This window comes from Macrotis lagotis, chromosome 2, assembly GCF_037893015.1.
Source record: "Macrotis lagotis isolate mMagLag1 chromosome 2, bilby.v1.9.chrom.fasta, whole genome shotgun sequence".
Lineage (NCBI taxonomy): Eukaryota > Metazoa > Chordata > Mammalia > Peramelemorphia > Peramelidae > Macrotis > Macrotis lagotis.
In genome coordinates, this window is record NC_133659.1 from 289,526,155 (window position 1) to 289,549,777 (window position 23,623).

Consider the following 23,623-nt stretch of genomic DNA (forward strand, 5'->3'; position numbering starts at 1 on the left):
CCACAGAAAGCAAAAAAATTCAGGCACACTGGGTATAAGTATTTATTAGGGAAGTCCCCCTATCACACACACATTTACCATACTTACCCCAAGTTTGGTTTAAAAATGGCAGAGAAGGTTTGGAGTGCCCAGCATGAAGGGGCAGGAGACACAAGTACGCTCACTTGAGTAGGGGGGATTGGCTTAAGAAATAAGAGGAAGAGAGATGACTGCACCCCTACAAATCACCTCAGAAAGTCTGAGGCCAAAATACACTCCCATCCCATACAGACATGGCCAGCTCCCAATGGGCAGTCTTTGTTCTTAGTGGGGAGACACATTAGAGGGTTGTCTTCAGTGAGGAAGAAGAGTGTCTTGCTATCTCTTGCTGCTCCTACGGGTCTCTTTGCCGTTGCTGACCGTGTTGGAGGAGGGGCCTGCCGGGCCAGCAGGTGTGTGGCTAGGCTGACTTCGAGTAATCCGGGTGCTGATAGGGTGAGGGGGAGCATGGGGTGCATGGGAGCCACTGCCTGTTCCAGGGGGGGTAGTTAGGCCGTTCCCATTTTGAGTCTCAGAGGCTGGTTTTAGGAAAAGAACACAGGAATTAAAACAAAAGACCTTTCCTTTATCCCCTAGCCCTGCCCTCAAAAAAAAAGAAACATAGGTATAGATGGATCCATGGCTTCAGCCTCCCCAGAAGTGATATAAACAGACCTAGGGCACCCTTCCAACCAGCTAGTGTGGGGGACAGTACTGAACTTGGAGTCAAGACTCTCCAGTTTGAATCTTGTCCAAGACAAGATACCAGTTATGTAGTTCTGGGGAAGTCTTTTAATCTTTCACCCTCAGTTGTCTGATCTATAGAATAGGTATAATAATATAGCACCTGCTTCAGTATTACAATAGAGCAGAACTAACAGAAGATGGCCTTTATCTTCCAAAGAGAAGAGTTAAGTAACACCATTCCTGGAGTGTAGGGAAATTTGAAGGATAAACAATATATGGCTCAAGTAGAAGAGCAAAATTTAGCTTTACACTTCGATTGCTTTTGCACTGGACTGCTATGAAAAGTGGGGAACTGACTGCCAGAGGAAAGGTACTGGGGAAGAAACTGGTAAGTAGTGTTTTACTTTTAAAAGAAAAACTTCCAAATTTTTTGTCCATAGGTGGAAGCAGCAGAAGACCTACCTATGGATCAAAGACCTATCAATGGATCACAGAAGGTGCCATCCCCTATTTCATCTCAGGGGCCTAGTAGAAGTAAACCAAAGTAGAAAGGAAAGAAGAGAGTTTTGCAAGTGTGAACCTGGAATACTGAAAGGTTCCGGAAGGTGCTGAACCATCATTCCCCCCAGACGGGAGGGTGAGGTAGCAGAAGGAGAGATGCCGAACCTTTGAAGGCCTTTCTCGATGTCTCTCCCAAATAGGAAGAAACAAAAGAAAGGTTTGGATGTCACCTTCACCAAAAAGCAGAGTAGGAATTAAAATCTGGGTGGACTGATAATGCTAAGGGATGGGGTTACAGGGGATGATTTTCAGAGGGCCCCTTTTCCATTCACTGAGATGGAAGATCAAGGGAGAATTTTACCTGGAGATATGGCAGGAGGGCCAGCAGGAGCCTGGGAAGTGGCAGAGGTACTGTCATTCTGTACCTGAGGAAACAAAAACACACTCAATCCTCATCATCAACTCTGGACCCGATTTTAAGGAAGTACCTATGCCAGCTATTGTATTCTTTTCAAACCTCACTTTGAAACTTCCTTAGCTTCCTTTAAATTCCATCTAAAATCATTATTTTCCAAGAAGTTTTCCCATCCCTTCCTAATTCTAGTGCCTTTCATCTGTTAATTACTTCCTATTCATCTTACATACTTAGCTTATTTGTACATATCAGTCTGCTTGCTGGTTTTTTTTTTGCTTTACCTATCCTCCTACTGATCTCTTTATTAAAGCAACAACATCCCTCTTTTTCTTACTCTTTACGAGGATCTCGGGGACTCACCGTTTTGTTGGGGAGCTGCTGGGCACTGTACTCGGGGTTTGGCTCACTGAAGTTGGGGACTTCAGAATAAACCATACAGAATCTACCAGGGAAAGGAAACAACCGAAACCTGGGTCAAATCCTTATGGGCCAGTCTCAGAGGTATCAATTCCTCCCCCCGCCCCCAACAAACAACATGGAATAGGAGCATAGTTGTGGAGCTAGAAGGACTCTTAAGAGGTCGCCACATCTAACCTCTTCATTTTTCAAATAAGGAAACTAAGATCATGTAGGCAGTTAAGAAAGAGGCAGAGCCAGAATTAGGACGGAGATCTGGTGACTGCAAACCTCTTCTCCACCATACCTTGCTGCTCCCTCTAATACAAGGCAGCAATAGCCCTTCATCCCCACCTGCCCTCACACCACAGCTTTCCCCCCTTCTTTAAGGGGGGGGGTCTTCTCCAGTCCAGCCCTTACTCTCCAATCTTCTGGAGATCTCCCCCACGGCCGGTGTAGAGCGTCAGACAGCCTTTAAATACTGAGGCGTACCTGCGGAGGAATGCGGGAGACCCTTCAGGCACCTGGTCCCGGAGGGCACTGCCAGTCCCACCCCAGGATCCTGCCTTACCCCTTGGTGAGGCGGATGATGTCCCCGGGCTGGATCAGGTTGCCCACGTCGTCCCAGACAGAGATGTTGATGCTACCTGTTTTGTCCGCCACTTTGCAGGTCCTCACCTCGTGCCCATCTTTTGTCTTGGTCACTCGGCCTGTGAGGGCGGGGGCGGTGAGGGATGTCCGTGAGTGTCCGGCGGGGTGGGGGCGGGGCAGCTCAGCTGGGCGGGCCCCCCCCCCCCGGCCCCGGGCGCCCCCTCACCCACCTGTCTCCAGCACGATGAAGATGAGGTTCAGGTTCTTGAGCCCCGGCTTGATGTCTTTCACAAAGGTCTCCGTCGTCATGCTGGCCGGGCCTGGGCTCCTGCTGGTGGGAAGAAAGCGGTGAGGCGCGGGGAGGCGTGCGGGCCTTCCAGAACGTTCATCGGCCGCCCCGCGCGGCGGCACCTCGGCCGCTGATGTCGGCGCTCTCCCCCCCACTCAGGGGCCGCGGGCCCGGGGAGGCTGCGCCCGAGCGCGGGGCCGGGGGCCCGGGGGCGCGGCCTGGGCCTGGCGCTGAGTGGGGGCGGGGCGGGGGTGCCGGGGCCTGCCCATTCCGAGGCCGCCGAGGGAGGGGAGGAAGGACGCCGGGGCCCCTCCCTCGCCCACCACCACCACCTCCACCCACCACCCACCCAGCCGGGAGCACGCTGCACGCCGCTTAGCCGCCCCCAGGGGGAGCCAGGGGCCGGGCCTCGGCCGGATGCAGCCCGATGGAACGGAGAGCCGCGGACATTCCAGGAAGTATCCCGGGCCCGGGGAGGGCCGGCCAATCAGCGCGCTCCCAGCGCCGTCCCGACGCGCGCGGCCCCGCCCTCCGCAGGCCGCCCCCAGGGGCTGACCAATCAGAGCCCGCGGCGGCCCGGGCCGAGAAGGGGCGGGCCCTCGGCGTTAAAGGGGCCTCGCGAAGGAGAAGCTCCGCCCCCCCTCCCCGCCCCATCGCGGGACCTTTAACTCCCGGGATCTGGCCCGGCCTGGAGCTCCCCGAGCCTCCTTAAGCATCCCAGTGCCCCGGGGGGGGGGGGCGTTGCTGAGCTCCAATTGACCCCGTACCCCGCCTAGCTGACCCTAGTCGTGTGCCTGGTGGGGCGCCCTCGGGAACGAGCGGGTGGCGCCTAAGAAAAGTTTACCGACTGTCTCCCGGAGCCCGGCCCCTCCGCCTTTGGGCGGAGGAGGGAGCTCTAAGACTATTATTTCTCGAAGTCCAGCCCAGACCTGGCTCCGGAGGGGAGCCTGAACACCGGGAGGATAGGAAGGGGTGGGTGAATGCCTTCGTCATTTTCCTCGCTCCCTGTCATGGAGATTGCGGACAAATATGCAAAAACCGGTAGCCCTCCGACAATAAACATATTCATATACCCAGCAGGTGTCCATAATTAGGATTTAAAACCGAGATCAACAATGAGAAAAACGTCACCTTCCGTAGAATTGAAGATTAAAATGTTTTTTAATCCATTACCTTGTACACAACAGGCGCATAACACATGCTTGCAGCATCGAATTCCTAGAAAGCGTGTTGTTTTACAGCGGTTCCCCGCAGGTCCCAGGACTAAACTAAAATTTCTAGATTTGTATAGCAAAGTGCACCTAGTGGGCCTTCAGTCTCCATTCCTTTCTCCCTGGCAGCTAGCGGGCTCAGGAGGACCTGAGAAAGTCACTTAACCCATTGCCTTGCAGAAGGTGAAGGTTGTTTGCCCCTAGCGCGGAGGGGGGCTCGTGTGGCATACACGCGTGTTTCTGAGACCTCTGGGACTACCTGAGGGAAGGCGTTCACCAAGCGGGCCTAACTCTCCAAGGCCTCGGGCTGAGGCCAGGGGAGGCTCGGGGAGGCCTAGGGGAGACAGAAAGCCGGAGCCCAGACAGGCTAGGGTTGGCCTCGCCCCAACCCAAACAAGCCCGCGAGGCCAAACACGTGCGTGCAGAGCGGGTTTATAAAGCAGCCCCGCCCCCTAGCGACAGCCTCCCGGGCATTACAGAGGAGGGCGGAGGGAGGAGGCAGACGCGGAGGCCTCTCCCCTCCCAGGCAGCTACGTCGTCTTCTTTCGGAATCACGAAAACTTCCGGTCAGGGGAGGCGGGACTAGAGAGTTTCGCCCTTTCTCATTGGCCAGGTGAGAGCTCCCCCTTTCCGGCCCGAGGGCCCGTCAGGAGGCGGGCCGAGGCGTGGCGACGTATTTCCGGTGAGATGCGTCGCGGCGATAGGCGGAGCGAAGAGCCTGGCTTGGACGGACCCAGACTGGCGTCGGAGTCTTCCCTTCCCTCCCCCCTTGTCTGAGGAGCTACGGGGAAGGGACTTTGAGAGCCCAGCCACAGCCGCTTCTTCTCCAAGCAGGAACCCGGAGCCGAGGAGGCCGGGCCGGGCCGAGCCCGGGGGAAGACGGGTCCAGACCGCTCCCAGGGCGGTGCGTACTGCGCCTGCGCGCGCAGGGGAGCGGGGAGGTAGGGCTGGAGGAGTCAGGCTTCGGCCGGGTGGGCGGGCAGGTGGGAATTGAGGAGGCTTCGGGGGGAGAGGCTTGGAGTGGGCAGCAAAGTGATTGGGGAGCCCAGCCGCCCAAACTCACTTCCCCCCCCGGGACCAACTTGATTTCACTCCCTCACTCTCCAGGGGGTGACTGAGCCTCTCTTTTTCCCCCTTCTTGCTTTGCTCCCTCACTCCTTCCTGCTTGAGGGAGGAATCCCTTATTTCTTCCTTCCCTGCTCATGGTTTTTTTTTTTTGTCTAACCTTAAAATTTGAATGCAAGGACATCTTCCCAACAGGAGAGAGAGGGAAGGCCAGGGAGAGGAATTGGCAAACACCCAGCCCATTTTGCCTAACAGTACTCAGGTAATCCCAAAAGAAGTTATTTAATTAAATTAATTAAAGTGGAAAAATAAGAAAGAAAGAAGGAAAGGATTCCCCCCCCCCTTCAACTTTATTATAATAAAGGACTTCTTTGGAACCAATTTCAGAGAGGAAGTATATGACTGATTTAGTTGTGTTATTTTGCTTTATTATTCAAACAAGATTACCTTTCAGTTCAAAAGAAGCAGCAACTTAAGACTCTCTGGTCTTTCCCCACCATTTCCATCCTGATTGTCCAATATTTGGAGGACAGAATCCTGGAATCATCTAGTTGATAGTAAGGTAAAGTTTACAGGGAAGATACATCACCTTAAGAAACACTCCCAGCATTTACAATTGACCAGAAATAAAATGAGCTGCCTTAAGCTTGGTTTGAGTTCCCCATTAAGATTCTTGCTTTAGTTGGAAGTTGCACTGGATGTCTCTTGTAAGCGAATTACCCTTCCAACTTTTCAACTCAAATATCTTTTACATTGTGTTACTATAGAAAGGATACTATCTCACCTGGCTGTGTTGTTTCCTTATGTGTATTCTATCTTATTGAATTTCACAATAACCCATACAGTGGGAAAGTATTATCATTTCCATCTGACAAAACGAAAAAAAATAGAGATTTGAAGACATTAGCTGACCTAATTGAGGTTAGACAGTGTAGAATCAGTTCAATCAGTTCAACAAGCTGACCTTCAGTCTTCCCAGTTTAAAATTTTTTTTTAGAAAATTGTGAAATACTGTGTTACTTTTAGAAATTATAGCATTTGTGGTACCAAGGGACCTTTTGACTGGGGGGAAGGGAGGGGCAGAATGAGGCAGGTTTAGTGACATACTCTTTAGAAATACTATGGGCATGGTGAGTGCCTGCTGAATCACCAATTTTAGGTTTCTAATTAGGCCTGAACCATGAATTGAATAGATAGTCTCTGGAACTGATGGGGTGTTGTGACTTGAAATGAAATTTCTGAATGAAAGAAATAGGATGTTTGCTCTTCTTTGGAACTGGAGAGGACAGTGGGCCATGCTTTATCACTTTGTAGAATTTCCTGAATCAAAGAACCTTCAAGATGACAGAATAGGAATGGCTGTGCCCTCATCCTTTTATCAGAGAGTCGATCTCTGGTTTAAATAGTGCTGCTACACTTATGTCACTATTGCAGACCAGTGTCAAACTAATTGACATTTATTTACTCTATGCTCTGGAGATGAAACATACCCTTTATTATATATAATAGTGATAATTACTCTACCCTTTAAAATTATTTAACAAGAAAAATATGTGTTTGATGGATTGATAATTGTACTTAGGATACGAAAAGTATGATTGGGTCTTAGCCCTCTCTCCTTGATGCTTTTATCAGGACCTCTTGGCCTGTAACTATGTAGTCATCTCTTTAGCAAATCAATTTCTTTACTTATATTCCTTTGTATTGTATCCTGTGTTACCTCAGTCTTCATTATTCTCAAGCCTGTTTGTTCATCACTTTCTAAGTAACTGGGAAGTGGGGAATTTCTGTCTGAACATTCCCCAACTATCTAATTTTTTAAATTTTTACTAGAATACTCTACCTCTTTAACTTTGACTTTCTCATCCTCCCCTCTGCCCTGTATTCGTTTTGTACATGAATTTTGTCTGTCTCTCCTCCCCACCCCACCCCCATTAGAATATGAGTTCTTTGAGGGCAGGAAGTTTATGTGTTCCTTGTACCTTTAGGGCTTAGCAAAGTGTTTGACATGTAGGAGGCACATAATAAATGCTTATTGACATCTGAGCAATTGACATCATAGACTTGAGAGAAAAGCATCTTTTTTCTTCTGTTTTGGAGAGAGGATAAAGTGCTCTCTACATGAGAAAGTGTATAGAAAAATACTAAAGAATGTTAGAATTAAGGTAGTGTTATGGGATCTGGGCATTGCCTAGCTGAGGGCTTGAAGCTTTTGGGCTCTGAAGTTACATTTCTCCACAGAGAATTTTAAAACACAAATGATTGTTTATTTCAGATGATGTCTTCCGTCTCCCTTTTTCCTCCTCCCTCTCTTACTGAAACCTGTGTTGGAGCCTCTCATACTCAATACAGCTACCTCATTTGCCCCATTTGGTTACCAGTTCCAAGTCTGTTTACCTATTTCTCCCCCTCTTCTCCCCACTCAGAGTCAATTTTCCCTGATTCACCTTTCTTTTTCTTATTTCTATTAATAGAGCATTCCTGATTATGACATCATCACCATCCCCTTGGTGACGGAGCTTATCATTAGGATGGAAAAATGAGTCTGAGCACAACATACAAGATGGGTTACTGGGAGCATATCATGAGAGGCACTGAATGGAGCCGTGAGGGGTCTGGAGCCTTGTGAACAAGGGACCCTGCCCCACATCACCTGCCAGGTAAAAAGACAGACCATTGGCTCAAGACCGTGCTCTTAAGTTTTAGCTACCTTCTAGCAAGTCATGTCATTTTCCTTCCTCAGAGTTCAGTCTTTACTGTCAAAAATTCTAATTCCTGATTGGCTATATAGTTTTGCTTGTTTTTTTGTTCTTCATTTCTAACATTTTAAATTCTGGTACCTATGTTCATTTTCACTTATTCTTAGTTGCCTAAGAAATCTTAAAAATTTTTATGTGTCTATCCTATCTACCAACAGATCTAAGGCTATGTCTTAGCTGATAAATCCTTAGGGAAAAGGAATTGACTTGGATTCCTTTTTTGGGGGGGGGGGGTTAGGTTTTTGCAAGGCAAATGGGGTTAAGTGGCTTGCCCAAGGCCACACAGCTAGGTAATTATTAAGTGTCTGAGACCAGATTTGAATCCAGTTACTCCTGACTCCAAGGCTGGTGCTTTATCTGCTACACCACCTAGCCGCCCCTGACTTGGATTCCTTTTATCATACCCTTCTACCCTCCCACCTTCTCAAATAGAGACTGGGAAGAGTAGGAGAGTTTCCATTCCAGGTGTTCCGAATGTTATTAAAGCAATAAATAACCTTTTGATGTAGATGTGTCTTATTTTACATGTTAGAGTTTTACCTAGAAAATTGTGTACAAATTGAACTCACTTATAAGTGGGATTGTATTTTAAACATGCTACGGAAATGTAGCCTCTCCAGAGTCCTATTCTCATATTCTATGGAATGCATTGCAGTGACCCTGAAACTTTGAAGGCAACTACTAGTGCTAGTAGAGAATAATCTTGAGTTAGAGTCTTTATGGTGGTGAGGCTTTAAGTATCTCTTAGCAACAGACTGAGCCTGCTTTCTAAAGAACTAAGCTAAATATGTAGACTGGCCACTCAGAGGAGGAATTATTTGGCCATGGCAGCCCATGAGACAAAAAAAACTAGAGAATGACCCTCAGTCCTGTTTGAACTTGCTTTCTTAGTGAGAGTGACTACAGGGTAATGACATATAAACATACATATATGTGTGTGTATATGTTATGTCTAATGTGTGTACATGTATACATGTATATACACGCACACACAAATATACATATACACACACACACACACACACACACATTAGATCAGGGCCATTCAACCTTACTTTTAAAAGTTTATCGAAATAATAGACAGCATATTTGATTTGCCATTTTAGTGAGAGCTCTGTGGTAGCTTGACTTCATTTACTAAAAGCCTTTAGTAAATTCAGTCAGGCTGTATAAAATTGCTCTGTGGGCCACATTTTGGATGGCCCTGTGTTAGACTGTAGGAAATTTCCCTTGGTTGTTAATTTATGAGAAATCTTGGTCCTGTGATTAGCAAATATACTCAGGGTTGAAGGAAACAGATCTTGTCATCCTCCTTGTAAATGAAACCAAAAAAGAGGGGTTTCAGTTAGCTGAACAAAGAGGTTAGAGAGATAAAGAAGGAAGTTGGACAGTGATAAATATCATTTTAGGAGACAAATATTTACAAAAAAGTCACCATTAAAAACAATTGCAACTTATGTACTATATGGTTTCAAGGGAATTTCTCTAGTAGAGAAATTTATTAGGAAATTTGGTAGGAAAATAGAAAATACTCCTGCATTTAAATCAATATTGTTTGACATGTAGTGACTTCCTGTAAAAGTTGGAGTAGGTGATGTCAGTGAGAATTATAGCGATCAGGTAAAAAGGGATGAGAGGGAGGGCCCAGACTTGGGTTTGAAGCTTTTGTATAGTCTTGTTTCATTCATACCTTATTTGAGGAAAGAGCGCCAGATTCTAGCTACATTGAGCACCAGACATCATCACAAAATAGTAAATTGGTTATAATTGTAAAGCCCCCTAATAAGTCCTGTTGTAAAGTACTTAGTACAGTGCCTGCCCAATGCACCTGAGGTGCTTAATAAACTCCTTGTTTTGGCTCAGTCGTCTCTCCAGTCAGATTGCTCCCTTGTTAGAGCAAAAATCAAAATTAGTGTAGGAGAGGGAAAAAAAAGATGAAAAGACATGGAACTTAGGCTTGACCTAATCAAACAAGTTAATGATAATGAAAAATGATAATGGACAACCACAAGGGCTTGAACATTGCTGTAATTTTATACACACACACACACACACACACACACACACACACACGAAGAAAGATGATGGAAATTTATGAGCAGTATTGCCTCAAACTAGAGAAGAGTAAGATCAGTTTTAAGAAAGTATAGTAAGGGACTTAAGCAAAGTTTCTGAAGCCATTTAAGGGGAATCACAAACAGGAAAAATAGAAAATATCTGCATAGATTTTATGAAAAACTTTTAAACATCAGGGTCAGTAGATCTATCACACATGAACATCCCAGATGACATAATCCTGGGGGTACTTAGATAACCTATTATAAAGGAGGCAGAATAATTCTAAAATGAACCAAGATTAGAAAAGCACCTACTCTCTGCCAAGTGCTAAAAAAGACAAAAGAAACTTCTTGCTCTTAAGGAGTTTACAATCTATTGGATTATAATAGTTCAGTGTATATGGAGTAGATCTGTTTTTAGAGGAAGGCATTGAGGAAATATTTATAAAGTATCTGAAAAATGAAACAAAATTTGTGGGGACAAAATTTACTGAAAATTTTTCAGAAATTTATTGATAATGGAAAAAAAACAAGCTGATATGTACCTACTTTTCTGTATATACAAACTTTTCATGAGAATTCTCTCCATACACTGTCCAATTTGAGAACAGGTAGACTTTTCAGTTGATATTCTACAATTGGCTCTAGCTTTACCATCATACAATTTACTGAAAGCCACAAAATAGTGCTTTAAATTTCTTCTATATACATCAGAATCATTTAAGTTTTTTTAATAGATTTAACCATGGATCTTGATCAACCCACCTCTGATTAGAAACAGTAGGTGTAACACGGAGAAGATGTGTGCTTGCCAGTAGTATTTGACACTTCATGTGGAGAAGTTCATCACAGAGACTAGTGTGAAATGTATGATGAGATGTTCCAGTTTCTATTTGCAGATAAATAATGCTAGTGCATCAATCCTTAAAACATTTCTTAGTTTCAAATTAGAGATACATAAGCAGTCAGAATGATTTGACTTGGCCATAATAACAAGTGGATAACCAATGACTACTGCCCAGACTGACTTGAAGTGGGGTGTCATTTTTTCACCATTATTTTTATCTGAGGAGAAAAAAATATAGTACTAATGGACCCTAATTGAGTTGAATACAGAATTAAATGGGACAATGAGTGGATTGGATTGACCTCAAGAAATTGCAAAGTTCATTTAATAGCCCCAAACTTTTCCTAGAAATAAAAGTTTATCTTTTTTAATTCCAGTTTTTACTTGGGTTATGTTACCTGTAAGACATAGAATGTCTCCAAAGAATCAAAAATAAGTATTACATGGCAAGTAAAAGGCTTATGGTAGGTTTGAGTTGGCTGCATCAGAGAATAGATGAGTAATTTGGAGGAACAAGAATAAAAGTTATGGGGGGGGGGCGGCTAGGTGTCTTAGTGGATAAAGCACTGGCCCTGGAGTCAGGAGTACCTGGGTTCAAATCTGGTCTCAGATACTTAATAATTACCTAGCTGTGTAGCCTTGGGCAAGCCACTTAACCCTGTTTGCCTTGCAAAAAAAAAAAAGCCTAAAAAACAAGTTACCAGGAAATTGTAAGGTCAGAAGAGAAGATGAACTAGTTATATATGGTGAGGGAAAATAGGTAGGCATTTATTATGGAAAGACAGGAACAAGATTATGTGGTCTGTATCTTTGGAGAAGATAGTCAAATTCATATGATGATCTTAGATCCTTTTGAAGTAAGAGAATCTTAGTTTTAAAAACTCCTTGTGGTAAGAATTTTGTAAAGTACTTTTTTAAGAGCTAAAAGGCACCTTAAAACATAATCTCAATCAGTTTTTTTCCTCTGAGGCCCAGAGAGATTTTAACTATAGAAGATCACATCTATTAAGGTCGAGCTTTTGTAATGTGAACAAACAGCTTCTAATTTGTGTGTGCACACACATACACATGCATCTGTGGGAGGGACACATCCCTGCTCAGAACTTAAATCAGTCTTTTCTTTTTTTCTGTGGTTTCTCCCCATCCTAACTGAGAAGGTGGTAAAATACCATGGCATCTTTATATAGGAACTGTTTGCTTTAAAATAAGCAGTCCATATTTTGGCTGGAGGAAGATATCTGTGGCTATTGTACAGGAATTTGGTAATTTTTCTGAGACCTTGGAATTGGTAGAAGGTGATAGGGGAAACCCAAAACCTAGCTTTCTGTGGACAAAACCCTGGCAAAATTCTGTAGATGTAATTGGGTTCAGAGTGTGTTCTTTTCTTCTGTATTAAACCTGCAAAAGATTCCGAGAGGTTTTCTAGAATTCCGCTTTGGAGAATGACAGCCTTCTGCAAGCCCTGCCCTGGAGCTTCTCTGAAGGAGAGAAGTAGGTTCTATTTTCAATTGCTGACACACAGGCAACCTGAGAAGGACTTCTACTCCTTTAGGAGCAGGCTTGCTTCCTTGAGGGATTGAGATATTAGTATAGAGCTTTGCTTCCTTTTCTAGATTCTCTGGTGACAGAATAGGCCTGTTCTCAGATCTTTCCCCTACTCTGGATTTTGATGATTATAATGTGTAAGTTGTCTCTCTCAATAGAATGTAAGTTTCTTGAAGATAGGGATTGATTTTATTTTTTCTTTGTATCCCAGAACCTAGTATAATACCTCAAATGTAGTAGGTACTTTCAAATGCTTATTGATTAAAAAAAATGTTAAAAAGGGACAGCTAAGTGGACCAGTAGATAGAGCACTGTTTTTTGTTTTTTAGTTTTTTCAAGGCAAATGGGGTTTAAGTGGCTTGCCCAAGGCCACACAGCTAGGTAATTATTAAGTGTCTGAGGCCAGATTTGAACTCAGGTACTCCTGACTCCAGGGCCGGTGCTCTATCCACTGTGCCACCTAGCCACCCCTCTTGATACACTCTTTTTTTTTTTAGATTTTTTTTTCAAGGCAATGGGGTTAAGTGGCTTGCCCAAGACCATGTGGCTAGGTAATTATTGTGTCTGAGGTCGGATTTGAACCCAGGTACTCCTGATTCCAAGGCCGGTGCTCTATTCACTGTGCTGCCTAGCCGCCCCCTTGATACACTCTTAATGAAGTTTTTTTTTTATTTTTTGAAGTTTTACACCAGCAATGTATTTTTATACTTATCTAGATTTTGCTACTAAGCCAGAAAAAAGTTAGGATTTGATTATTTTCTTTATCGAAGTTATTTCAAACATTGTGAAAATAGTACCTCAAAATCAACAGAATAAATAGTAGCTATTGGAATATTTTTGTTATCATTTGGAAAGGGTCAGTTAAAACAAATTTTTTTTAATTTTTAGAGATTTTATTTGAGTTTTGAGTTTTACAATTTTTCTCCCTAGCTTACTTCCCTCCCCCTACACCCCCCCACCACGGAAAGCAATCTGTCAGTCTTTATTTTGTTTCCATGTTGTACATTGATCCAAATTGAGAGAAGTCACATCCTTAAAGAAGAAACAAAAAGTATAAGTGATAACAAGATCAGACAATAAGATATCTGTAAAACAAAATTGTTAAAACAGCCTTAGGTTATCTTTGTAAAAGCTTGGTGTCCAAAACAAAGGAGGGTTAGTTCCAGCCCCTGTACACTTGGCACTGGTCAGACCACAATTAATAGTCTTTCTTGGGCACAAAATTTTCCTAGTGACATTGACAAAGAGGGCAACTTCTCTGCGGTGAAGTATGGGGAAGTCAAGTCATATAACTCACATTTAGATTGTGCTTTATAATGGTTGAATGAACTGGATATGTTTAACTTGGAGAAGACTAGAAAGAAATAATAAAATGTCATCATATTCTTGAAGGTTTGTTAACATAGGAAGAGGGATTGTACTTGAACATACTTAATCTTTTGGCCTTGCTCCTTATCCAAACAGTGAAGCAATTAGACTAGATCTTGCCTTTGAGATTTCTTTTAATTTTATTTAAGGCAATGGGGTTAAGTGACTTGCCCAAGGTCACGTAGCTAGGCAATTATTAAGAGTCTAAGGCCAGATTTGAACTTAGGTACTCCTGACTCCAGGGCTGGTGCTCTACCCACTGCACCACCTACCTGCCCCCACCTCTCAGATTTCTTGATAATTTATCTTATGATCTTATTATTTAGTTAATAGGACTGGTAGGATATAGAACTGGGAAGAGATACTCCAATACCGTGAGAGTAAGTGATTGTTCAGGGTCCAAGTAGCAGAGCCAAAATTTGAAGTCTTTACCTCTAAATAGTAGAAGAGACAGTGCCACAAATCTGGGAAAGTAAGTAAAGAGGGAGAAAAGAAATCCATGTAACAATTAAGACTCTTCAACAGTGAACTTTCTGTCTATTAATATCTGCTTCCAGGAAGTTGTAGTGAGAATTTTTCCCTCAGGTGGAAGGCCAAATGAGGTGACTTATAAGGGCCCCAAATAATTAGAAGTCACTTGTTTGTAGATTTATTTAACTGATGTAAGCAGTTTATGTGTCTTGGCTATTTTCTTCAGCAACAAAGAAAATGTTTATAAATTTTTAAAACTTATTTTAATCACCTGTGTGAAATAGTTTTGTTTTCTACATAAAATCTCAAATTCAATAGAGTAATTAGGTTGAGATTTTTTTATTCTTGTTTGGAAAAAACTATCAGTAAAAACAAGCTGTTAATATAGTCTTAGGGTATATTACTACTTCAGTAGTTATTCTCACAGAAACTTGATACCATATTTTTAAAGATTTTTAGCTGCATGAACAGTGATGGTTTCACTGATACTCTTTAAGGTGTTTCATGGGACTGATTGTTTAACTGTCTTTCCTCAAAGATTGTTAACTGATTGCAAAGGATGAAAAGGTAAGGAAAAATGACTAAATCTGAGGATAAACTTTCTGTTTTTAAAAACTCCTAAATGTTTTCTTAATTTAAAAATTACAGAGAAGAAAATGTTTTTCTTTTACATAGTTATACTTCTCTCTGAATTAACCTACTAAAGTGTCTTCTACTGGCTCACTTCATTTTAAAAATTAAGCATTCAAAAAAGTTTTTAAAATTTGAGCTTTCATTTAAGAAAATTAAGAAAAGTAGAGTACCCTGATTTTACAATAGATTTATTTATGTTGAAGTCATGGATTTCACTCTACTATGACTCCTTGGGAGGAACTGCAATGCTGATTTCTTGCTCTTCTTGGGCATTTCTCGTTCTTGTTAGCACAAACAAGAATGTATGAGTTATTTTCTTCTACTACTCTGTCCTCTTCTCAGCAAATTAGGGACACAGAAAATCTATTACAAGAACTTTTGAGTCAGAGTTTTATTTTTGGTTTTTTAAGGTCATCTCCTATCCATCCATAATCATTTGTTAATTGAAGGATTAATATCTTTGGTGTCCAGCCTGCTTCATTCTCTGCTTATCTAGATACTTCTGGGGATCTGAGAGTAGGAAGAGCATAACATAAAGTAACTTCCCTTGTTACCTGCAAGGAACTGGAAGCCAGTTGTCATTTTGTAGCCCCAAACTCCCTCCTCTTTTTGATGCATTCCTAAGTTTGATTAGACAAGATACTGGTGTCAGGTTAACAACCATTTATTAAAAGTGCCTTTTTTTGCAAGTGAACTTTAATTTATTATTGCTATTATTACAATAATTTTGTTATATGAGTAAACATACCCCCCCCAAGAAGATGAGAAACCTCAAGAATAGTGAGAGAGAGAGAGAAAGAAAAAAAATGTACTTCAGTCTGTGTTCAGATTCCAATGACTGTCTCTGGAGTGAGTTGCTTTCTTTATCATAAGTCCACCAGAGAAGTTGCTTCAATGTTTTTCCCACAGTTACTATTACTAGCTGTATTTCTTGCCACTCTATTCTTCCCCACTCTCATTTATTCTATTCTCTCTCTCTCTCTCCCCCCTTTCATCCTGGCCCTGTCCAAAAGTGTTGTATCTGAGTACCCTCTCCCTCAATCTTCCCTTTCTTCTATTACCTATTCCCCTCTTCCCTCCCCCCATTCGCCCTTATTTCATCTCTTCTCATTTTTCTCTAGGGTAAGATAGATTTCCTCACCCTATTAAGTGTGTATGTTATTTACTCTCAGTCATTTCTGGCTGGGAATTCAGAGAATGAAGGCTCACTCATTCCCCCTTGCTTTCCCCCTTTCTATTCCATTGAAAAAAACTTTTTTCTTGACTCTTAGGTGAAATTTCTTAGCTTCTTCATCTCCTTTCCCTTCCTCCCAGTACTTTAAAAGTGCCTTTTAAAGTGACTGGGATCCAAAGAAAAGCAAAAGCAAAGCTGTCTCTGCCCTCAGAAAGCTCACAGTCTAAAGCTGAGATAACTATTCAAAGGAGACATAGGCTGGATAAATTTGAATGACTGTGAGGGGAAAGCACTAGCATTAAAGGGGATTGGAAAAGACTTTTTCCAGTAGTTGGGTTTTTCAGCAGAGAATTAAAGGAAGCCAGGAACAGAGATGAGGAAGAAAAGAATTCCAGGCAAGAAAATCACCAGCAAAAATGTCTGGAAGGGGAGTGTCTTTAATGAGGAATAGCAAGGAAGTCAGCATCACTGGTTTGTAATATACAGGGAGTGAGTTAATGTATAAGAAGACTAGAAAGCTAAGAGGAGGTCACATTAAGAAGAACTTTAGAAGCCATGGATCCTCAACTATTCTGACTCATGAAACTGTGCCCAGAGGGCTATCAAACTATATATCCTTTGATCCAACAATACCACTTTCTAGGTCTATATTCCAAAGAGATCATAAAAAGGGGGAAAAGATCCACAAGTATAAAAATATTCATAGCAGTTCTATTTATGGTGGCAAAGAATTGGAAATTGAGGGGATGCTCATCAACTGGGGAATGACTGAACAGGTTGTGATATTTGAAAAGTAATGAAATATTACTGTTTATAAGAAATTATGAATTGGCAGGTTTTCAAAAAGCCCTGGAAAGATTTTTGTGAATGGATGCTGAATAAAAGGAACAAAACCAGGAGAACATTGCCCTGAATATCAACTGAGTTCTTTTCAGTGATAAAGAGATCAAAGATAATTCTAAAACACTCATGATAGAAAATGCTCTCCACAATCCAAAGAAAAAACTGTGGAGTCTGAATTTAGATCAAAGCATAATATTTCCACTTTTGAAAATTTGATTTCTCTCTGTTCTGATTCTTTCACAGCATGACTAAAATTGAAATATGTGTAATATGATTGTACATGTATAACCTATATCAAATTACTTCCTGTCTTAGGGCAGAGGGGAGGGAAGGATGGGTGAAAGGGAGAAAACTTTACAAAAGCAAATGTTGAAAACTATCTTTACATATAATTAGGAATATAAATAATTTTTTTTAAAAAGAAGCAGCCATATCAGTTTGACAACTGAGTGGAGTCTGAACTGGTGTGAGGAGAGACAATGTCAGCATTTCAAACTGGTTTGAACTCTAGGTTGTAGTCAAAACTTTCAGAGTCTCATACAACTCCTCTTCCCTCCTCCACCCCCCCCCCAAAAAAAACCCACCTTTTTTTGGGGGGGGTGGACCTAAGAGAAATTTCTAGTCAGACTTACCACATGCTGCAAACTTAAATTGGTAAATGTCCCCAAAGGGCATCTGGTTGACAGCAGTCATTTATGTCCAATCCAGTCTTTTACATCTAATCAGCCCTGCTGCTCAATCACCACCTCTACCCTGTGGGTTAGTCGGTGTTCTTGCTCCATACCCTGAAGACTCATCTTCAGGTATCTATTGGTAGCTACCCTTTCTTCCTCCCTTCCTTGTAGAAGTTGCTAGCCAAAGACCTTTGGAATCACTCAACACTCTCCATAAAGGAGTTATTTGAATCAGATGTTTAGGTAGTGGCATCTTAACACATCTTTCCCATTCTCCTTGTGAAAACCAATAATAGTCAGATTTGAATGTATGGAATTGTGAGGTTTTTTTTTATTTTCTTATAAATACTTAATTGTGTCTTTCATTTTTGGCCAGACTAGAATTTTCAGGGACCCACAAATATATTCTTAGACTGGTAGACTACCTTCTCTTCAGGACTCAGAGAATTATTAGCTAAATTCTTTTCCTGGCCCTTATTAGAGCCCCTACTTCAAGCACACTCTTCATTGTGTTCAGTTTTGCATGTGTATGCTGAATTTTCTAATGAACTATAGATTAAAACTCCATTTGAGATGAACGTGATTTTTTTCTTGTATCCTTGCTCAACAGCTACTTGTAGCTCAGCTTTGAGTATAGTCAATATTTAGTCAGTGATATTGAATGCCCCTTTTCAGTACAAATCCTAAGAGAAGAGGATAAAATCTTTTTTTTTTAAGGTTTTTTGCAAGGCAATGGGTTAAGTGGCTTGCCTAAGGCCACACAGCTAGGTAATTATTAAGTGCCTAAGACCGGATTTGAACCCAGGTACTCCTGACTCCAGGGCCAGTGCTTTATCCACTATACCACCTAGCCGCCCCCCTAGAGGATAAAATCTTAGGGTGGAGTGAATCTCCCCACATCTTCCTCTACAAATTCCCAGAAGTTTTAATTCAGTAACTTTTTGTTCTTTGGAAAGGGAGGGGGATCAGGACATAACTTCCTTTCCCAGCATGTATGGAGGAAATTGAAAGGATGTAGTAAGCAAAGTAGTAACTTGTAGAGCACTGGCGTGATGCCATAGGGAAAGAGGTGGAAATGAGCTGTGTCTCCCAGCCTAAGAATATACTTGTGGGTCCCTGTGTGTGCAAGAGTGATTGGAGGAGGATTCTTTTCCCTTCCTCAACAAATAAGTTGTATCTAACAGAGGTGAAAAGTTAAATTCCTAACCAAATACACCTGCTCAGCTTCAGTGTCAGAATGAATACAAAGGCTAACATCTGGTGGGAGAGCTGTGGCCTGGCCCATTTGTTGATCTCTCCTAATGCTACTTCTCTTCTCTTTCCTACAGGGCCTGGTCTTGGTGATGAGACATGGGGTATGATGTAGCCCGTTTCCAGGGGGATGTTGATGAAGACCTTATCTGTCCTATCTGCAGTGGAGTTTTGGAGGAGCCAGTGCAGGTGAATTGGCAGAGTAGAAGGGCAGCAGGTGTTGTGTTTGTATCTCCCTAACAGTACTTTTTGAATTGGGATGAGAGGTTTAACATGAACCATTTTTCATTGAAAAACAGTGTTAATGGAATGCTGAGGCCCAGAGAATTAAAGCCCCGTAAGTATCAAGAGAACTAATGTTAGAATAAAAGTGTCCCAGTGTCTGATTTCCTATCTCCCAATACAGAATGAATAACAGAAAAACTCTGCCTGAGTAGGCAAGGGAAATTGGGGAAACGATTGATCATGTTTTCCTCGTATTCATTGAGAAAGGAAAAAGATCCAAGTAAACTGAAGAGAGGCCTGGCCTAGGAGCCAGGAAAGCCTTGGTTTAGGTCTCACTTCTGAGACACTGGTTATATGAATCTGGGCAGACAGCTCACTTAAATTTCCCAGTGTTTTGTGTGATTCTCAAAGACTATCACAGAAAAAGTGCAAACAGGGCTTCCTTTTCTGAGGTTCCCTCTGTCACTTTAGCAATGGCTTCAGGCTTTGTCCCTACTAGATTTTTCTGGGAGGTATCTTAGCTGATGACTAGAAGAAATAAAATAATTGCGTGTAATATATGCTGGCAGAGAAGCTCTAATTAAACCAGTTGAAGTTTGAGGTAATGGAGCTGATCTGCAGCCTCCCAGCACTCCTGTGAACACTCGTCAGGGCCCCTTAGCTCCTCTTTCCTTGTGGGTCTGACCAGGGTCCTCCAGCCAGGTTTCTCCTCCTGGCCATGGCCTCATCTCCAGCCCTTCTAAGTAGTGACTCGGGTTTTATATATCTTGACAGGTGAGAATGCTGCCTGTCTCCTGGTTGCTGCCTACTTCTATCAGCAGTATGGGTGATTGGGGGTGGGGGAGTGGGTGCCTTTCTGGAGAGCCAGCAAGATTCACATTGAGCCTCATCATTGGTCCATCATTGTCCCTTGGTCTCGAAATCACCCTGCCTGTCTTCTTCCTCAAGATCTCTCTAGGCACCTAGCTCCTGTGTACAGTGAGCCAGAATTAGTAGAGAAAGAGAAGCCTCTCTCTGAAACTAAACCATTCCTCCTCTTTCTCCAAATCAATCGCTTGGGTCTGATATGTGAGAATTTACAGAACTAGCCAGAAAACATGAGTATAAGATGAATGCCTTTGGTGCGCGCTCTCTCTCTCTCTCTCTCTCTCTCTTAGTAAATACCAATTGAAGGTATGCTCTTGTGGGACCTGGAATTAAGACCAGTAAATACCCACATTCGAAGGTAGTCAGACTCTCAGAATCTCCAAGTTTAGAGGACTCTAATGTTACCCCAAAGCATCCCCTGAATTTGCTGCTCAAATGGCTTCACCTCTTAGATTACCTTCCTCCCTATCTCTTCAGCCACTCAGAAGAAAAAGTTGCAGTGTCTGAACAATTCAGTTTGAGTCTAATGAAAATAAGCTCTGTCTTTGCAGACTTTGCAGTTTTGTACCAAGAGTAATAGTATTAAATGTGGGAGAAGGTTCTGAGACCATGTCAGGAAGTCTCTCTGGGTTTCCCTTTCTCTTCCACCTAGGTTGAGCTTTGTTTTCAGGTACTGTCATTTAATGTGAATCAAGTAGGCATGGAAGGAAATGTCCAACTGTCCTCCATTCTTTATTTTTTTTTTAAAGATTTTTACTAGGCAATGGGGTTAAGTGGCTTGCTAGGTAATTATTAAGTGTCTGAGGTCAGATTTGAACTCAGGTACTCCTGACTCCAGGGCCGGTTTTCTATCCACTGTGTCACCTAGCCGCCCCTGTCCTCTATTCTTGAAATGCTCTCCCTCTACCCTTCCAACTACTGACCTGGCTTCCTTTAAGTCCTCCTAAAATACTGCCCTTGGGAAAGGAAGCCTTCTCCAATCCCTCTTAATTCTAGTGCCTTCCCTCTATTAATTGTCTTCTATTTATTTAATGATTTTCTTTGTATGTATTTTATTTGCAGGTTGTTTTCCCCATTTTAGATTGCATATTCCTTGAGGGCAAGGACTGTTTTGATTTGGTTTTTACCTCTTTTTTGTATCCCCTGTGTTTACCACAGTGCCTGACACTTAAAGGTTTTGAATGATTAAACTGAAGAGTAGGTGATTGCCCCTTATTCCCAGACAAGATTTTGCAGAACAAACACCAAAGTGTGTCTCATATGTACGAAAGACTAAGAGCTTTGTCAGCAATGTGGAGAATGGTGTCCTCAGCCTTTTTGTAACTAGGGGACCCCTTAGTACCTGGTAAGGCCTGGGTGTTAGATGATGCCCTCACGAAGGCTCATGGTTTTTTCCTACTTCAAAATTACTGGCCTCTAAGGACTTTCAAAGGCTGTCTGGACAACAAGAAGGGAGAAGACAAGAACAAGAGGAATATTTTGTGTGTTTTCTAAAGTGGAAAATTTATAGCTAAAGAAGAGTCTGGTCTCAGAAAAGCCCCAATGGCTTTTTTGTTGAGGTTAAGACAACTGTTGAAAAATGTTGGACATCAACAGAGGAGTTTCAGGTAGAAAGTAGCAAAATTATTACACAGTGAGTGTGGGTGAGTTCCAAGCCTGGGGACTGTGTTTCAAGTAACACTTAGGAAGTTGTTGGCACTGCTAAGGAAAAAAAAGCCTCAGTCTGTCTAGGAGGAGGCTTGTTTTAACCTCAGCATGGGCAGTCAATTTCTTCAGTACACCTTGCTTTTGCCTGGAATGACCCCTTCTTCTTCCATAGAAATCCTGTCCCTTCTAGAAACTTCCTCTCAGAAAATTCCCTCCACTCACCAACCATTCTAGCGTCTTATGTCAGCTTTTCTCTTTATAACTCGTTAATCATGTACTGCCTTGTGACATCTTTTTCCTTGTCGAAAATTTCTTAAATCATTATTATTTAATTTTGTTCATGTTTCATTTCCCCTACTGGTTTATAAACTTTTTGAGGGAATAGATTGTAGTTCCTTATAACTTCCAGAGTGCAAGCTAGGCATGTTGTAGATACCTAATAAATAATTGTTGATTTGACCTACTTCAACCCTAGAGGGCACTTTATCTCTGTTGGCTAGGTCATAAACTTCTAAACCTTGAGGGAAGGAGGGGAAGCCCTTATCATTCCTGGGCACCTAGGAGAGATCTGACTAGCTTGGTCTGTGGAGATGGTGCCAATGCTGCTCCCAGGCCCTGCTGACTCTCCTGGGGAACTCTCTCCCTGCCAGGCCCCTCACTGTGAGCACGCCTTCTGCAATGCCTGCATCACCCAGTGGTTCTCTCAGCAGCAGACGTGCCCGGTAGACAGAAGCGTAGTGACAGTTGCCCACCTGCGCCCCGTCCCCCGGATCATGCGGAACATGCTGTCAAAACTGCAGATTGCCTGTGACAACGCTGTGTTTGGCTGCAGCGCCGTTGTGCGGCTGGACAACCTCATGTCTCATCTCAGTGACTGCGAGCACAACCCCAAGCGGCCCGTCACCTGCGAGCAGGGCTGTGGGTGAGGATTGCCATCTGACCCCTCTCCAGTCCAAAGTTAGAAATTCTTCCATCTCCCCATTTTAATGCCCTTAGTCCAGACAAATGAAGGTAGCCTGTCTGCACCCCTGCCTTTGTACCCAGACAATGTCAAGATAGTTTCTTTTGGACTAAAAGATCTTGGGCAAAGTGGTGCCTTGTCTTTCTTGGCTCTGCTCTGCATTCCAGGCTTCCTGAGTGGAGTATCTGTCCTTCCCAAAGTTTATCCTTTATATGGAATTTTTGATTCTATGCTTCTTGCTCCTTTTTTCCCTTAATTGATATTATGAAAGACAAATTCTCTTGATTCTGTAGAACTTTTTAGAGCCATGAAAATTGTTTGTCTCCCTCTTCTTCTCCACCCTCATCAAGGGGTCTCCTTATCTGGCTTAAGTTCCATCTTCATCCTCATCCCCTTGATTCTCTGTTCTTTCCAGCTCACATGGGTAGGTGTGGTTTGGGAACATGGGGAAGCAGAGTTGGGTTATGTGTAGTTGAGGGCGTCAAAGAAGGTTTAACCATAGCTGGGATCTTCATATAGGAAGCAAGACTATCTGGGTACGTTTTTTAGAAGAAGGGAGTATATAAGAGTATAAGAGATAAGTGGACTTTGACTGAGAGAAGGCTCTAGTCTATCCAGTACATTTCTGCAGTGGAATGGGACTCCCTATAGTCTCCATGGTGGGCTGGGCTTAAGAAACTCAGTCTTGGTCACTGAATTCCCTGTCACTCTTTCCTTGCCCTGGGCTTACAGCCTGGAGATGCCCAAAGATGAGCTGCCCAACCACAACTGCATTAAGCATCTACGCTCAGTGGTACAGCAGCAACAGACACGAATTGCGGAGCTAGAGAAGACTTCAGCTGAGCATAAGCACCAGCTGGCAGAGCAGGTATGTCTGAGGGACTTGGGAAATAGGATTGGTTAAAACAACAGTAATTCTCTCATTGAATAAGGTGCATGTATATGAGAAAACCAGTCACTGTGTCATATGGCTACTTAAGTTGGAATAGGGAAGGATAGAGTCCTTACTATTTCCCTCTTCCCCTCAGTTCCTCCCTTGCTGAAAGTTTTCACCTGGAACAGTATCATTGTCCTCATGATTTATCTCCCTAAAAATCCTCTTGAACTGAACTGCCCTTTATCTTTTTT

At 42.8% G+C, this 23,623-nt stretch overlaps 2 protein-coding genes across 7 annotated transcripts in view; one reads left to right on the forward strand and one right to left on the reverse strand.

Annotated features, from left to right (window-relative positions):
* Nucleotides 1-26: 26 nt before the first annotated feature.
* NABP2 (nucleic acid binding protein 2) lies at nt 27-3,333 on the reverse strand. 3 transcript variants are annotated; one of them, XM_074226388.1, is made up of 7 exons: nt 3,247-3,333; nt 2,839-2,936; nt 2,589-2,727; nt 2,438-2,509; nt 1,982-2,063; nt 1,568-1,631; nt 27-557 (listed from the first exon to the last, which is right to left on the reverse strand). In XM_074226388.1, the coding sequence occupies exons 2-7, from the start codon at nt 2,915-2,917 to the stop codon at nt 358-360; spliced, it is 636 nt and encodes a 211-aa protein (XP_074082489.1). In that variant the 5' UTR covers nt 2,918-2,936; nt 3,247-3,333; the 3' UTR covers nt 27-357. The 3 variants fall into 3 exon arrangements, with proteins under 3 accessions (XP_074082489.1, XP_074082490.1, XP_074082488.1); XM_074226389.1 differs by having other exon boundaries at nt 2,839-2,939; nt 3,247-3,312; XM_074226387.1 differs by lacking the exon at nt 3,247-3,333 and having other exon boundaries at nt 2,839-3,138.
* A 1,447-nt stretch (nt 3,334-4,780) lies between these two features.
* The window catches only part of RNF41 (ring finger protein 41), a 39,470-nt gene continuing 20,627 nt past the window's right edge, over nt 4,781-23,623 (forward strand). The window contains exons 1-6 of one of the 4 annotated variants that reach the window (XM_074226391.1): nt 4,781-5,012; nt 5,369-5,435; nt 7,648-7,833; nt 18,873-18,984; nt 22,185-22,456; nt 23,228-23,363. In XM_074226391.1, the coding sequence (XP_074082492.1) occupies nt 18,895-18,984; nt 22,185-22,456; nt 23,228-23,363 (498 nt within the window). In that variant the 5' untranslated portion in view covers nt 4,781-5,012; nt 5,369-5,435; nt 7,648-7,833; nt 18,873-18,894. Of the gene's footprint in view, nt 5,050-5,368; nt 5,436-5,457; nt 5,736-7,647; nt 7,834-18,872; nt 18,985-22,184; nt 22,457-23,227; nt 23,364-23,623 lie in introns of those variants that run through there. The other 3 variants (XM_074226392.1, XM_074226390.1, XM_074226393.1) reach the window with 3 other exon arrangements.

Bases quoted from the DNA above. Each gene is read 5' to 3' on its own strand.
- NABP2 (XM_074226388.1), bottom strand. From the start codon at position 2,917: ATGACGACGGAGACCTTTGTGAAAGACATCAAGCCGGGGCTCAAGAAC. The intron at 1,632-1,981 runs GTGAGTCCCCGA...TTGTTTCCTCAG, and splicing joins AGCAGCTCCCCAACAAAACG to GTACAGAATGACAGTACCTC. The intron at 558-1,567 runs GTAAAATTCTCC...TCCTAAAACCAG, and splicing joins CCCTCCTGCCATATCTCCAG to CCTCTGAGACTCAAAATGGG.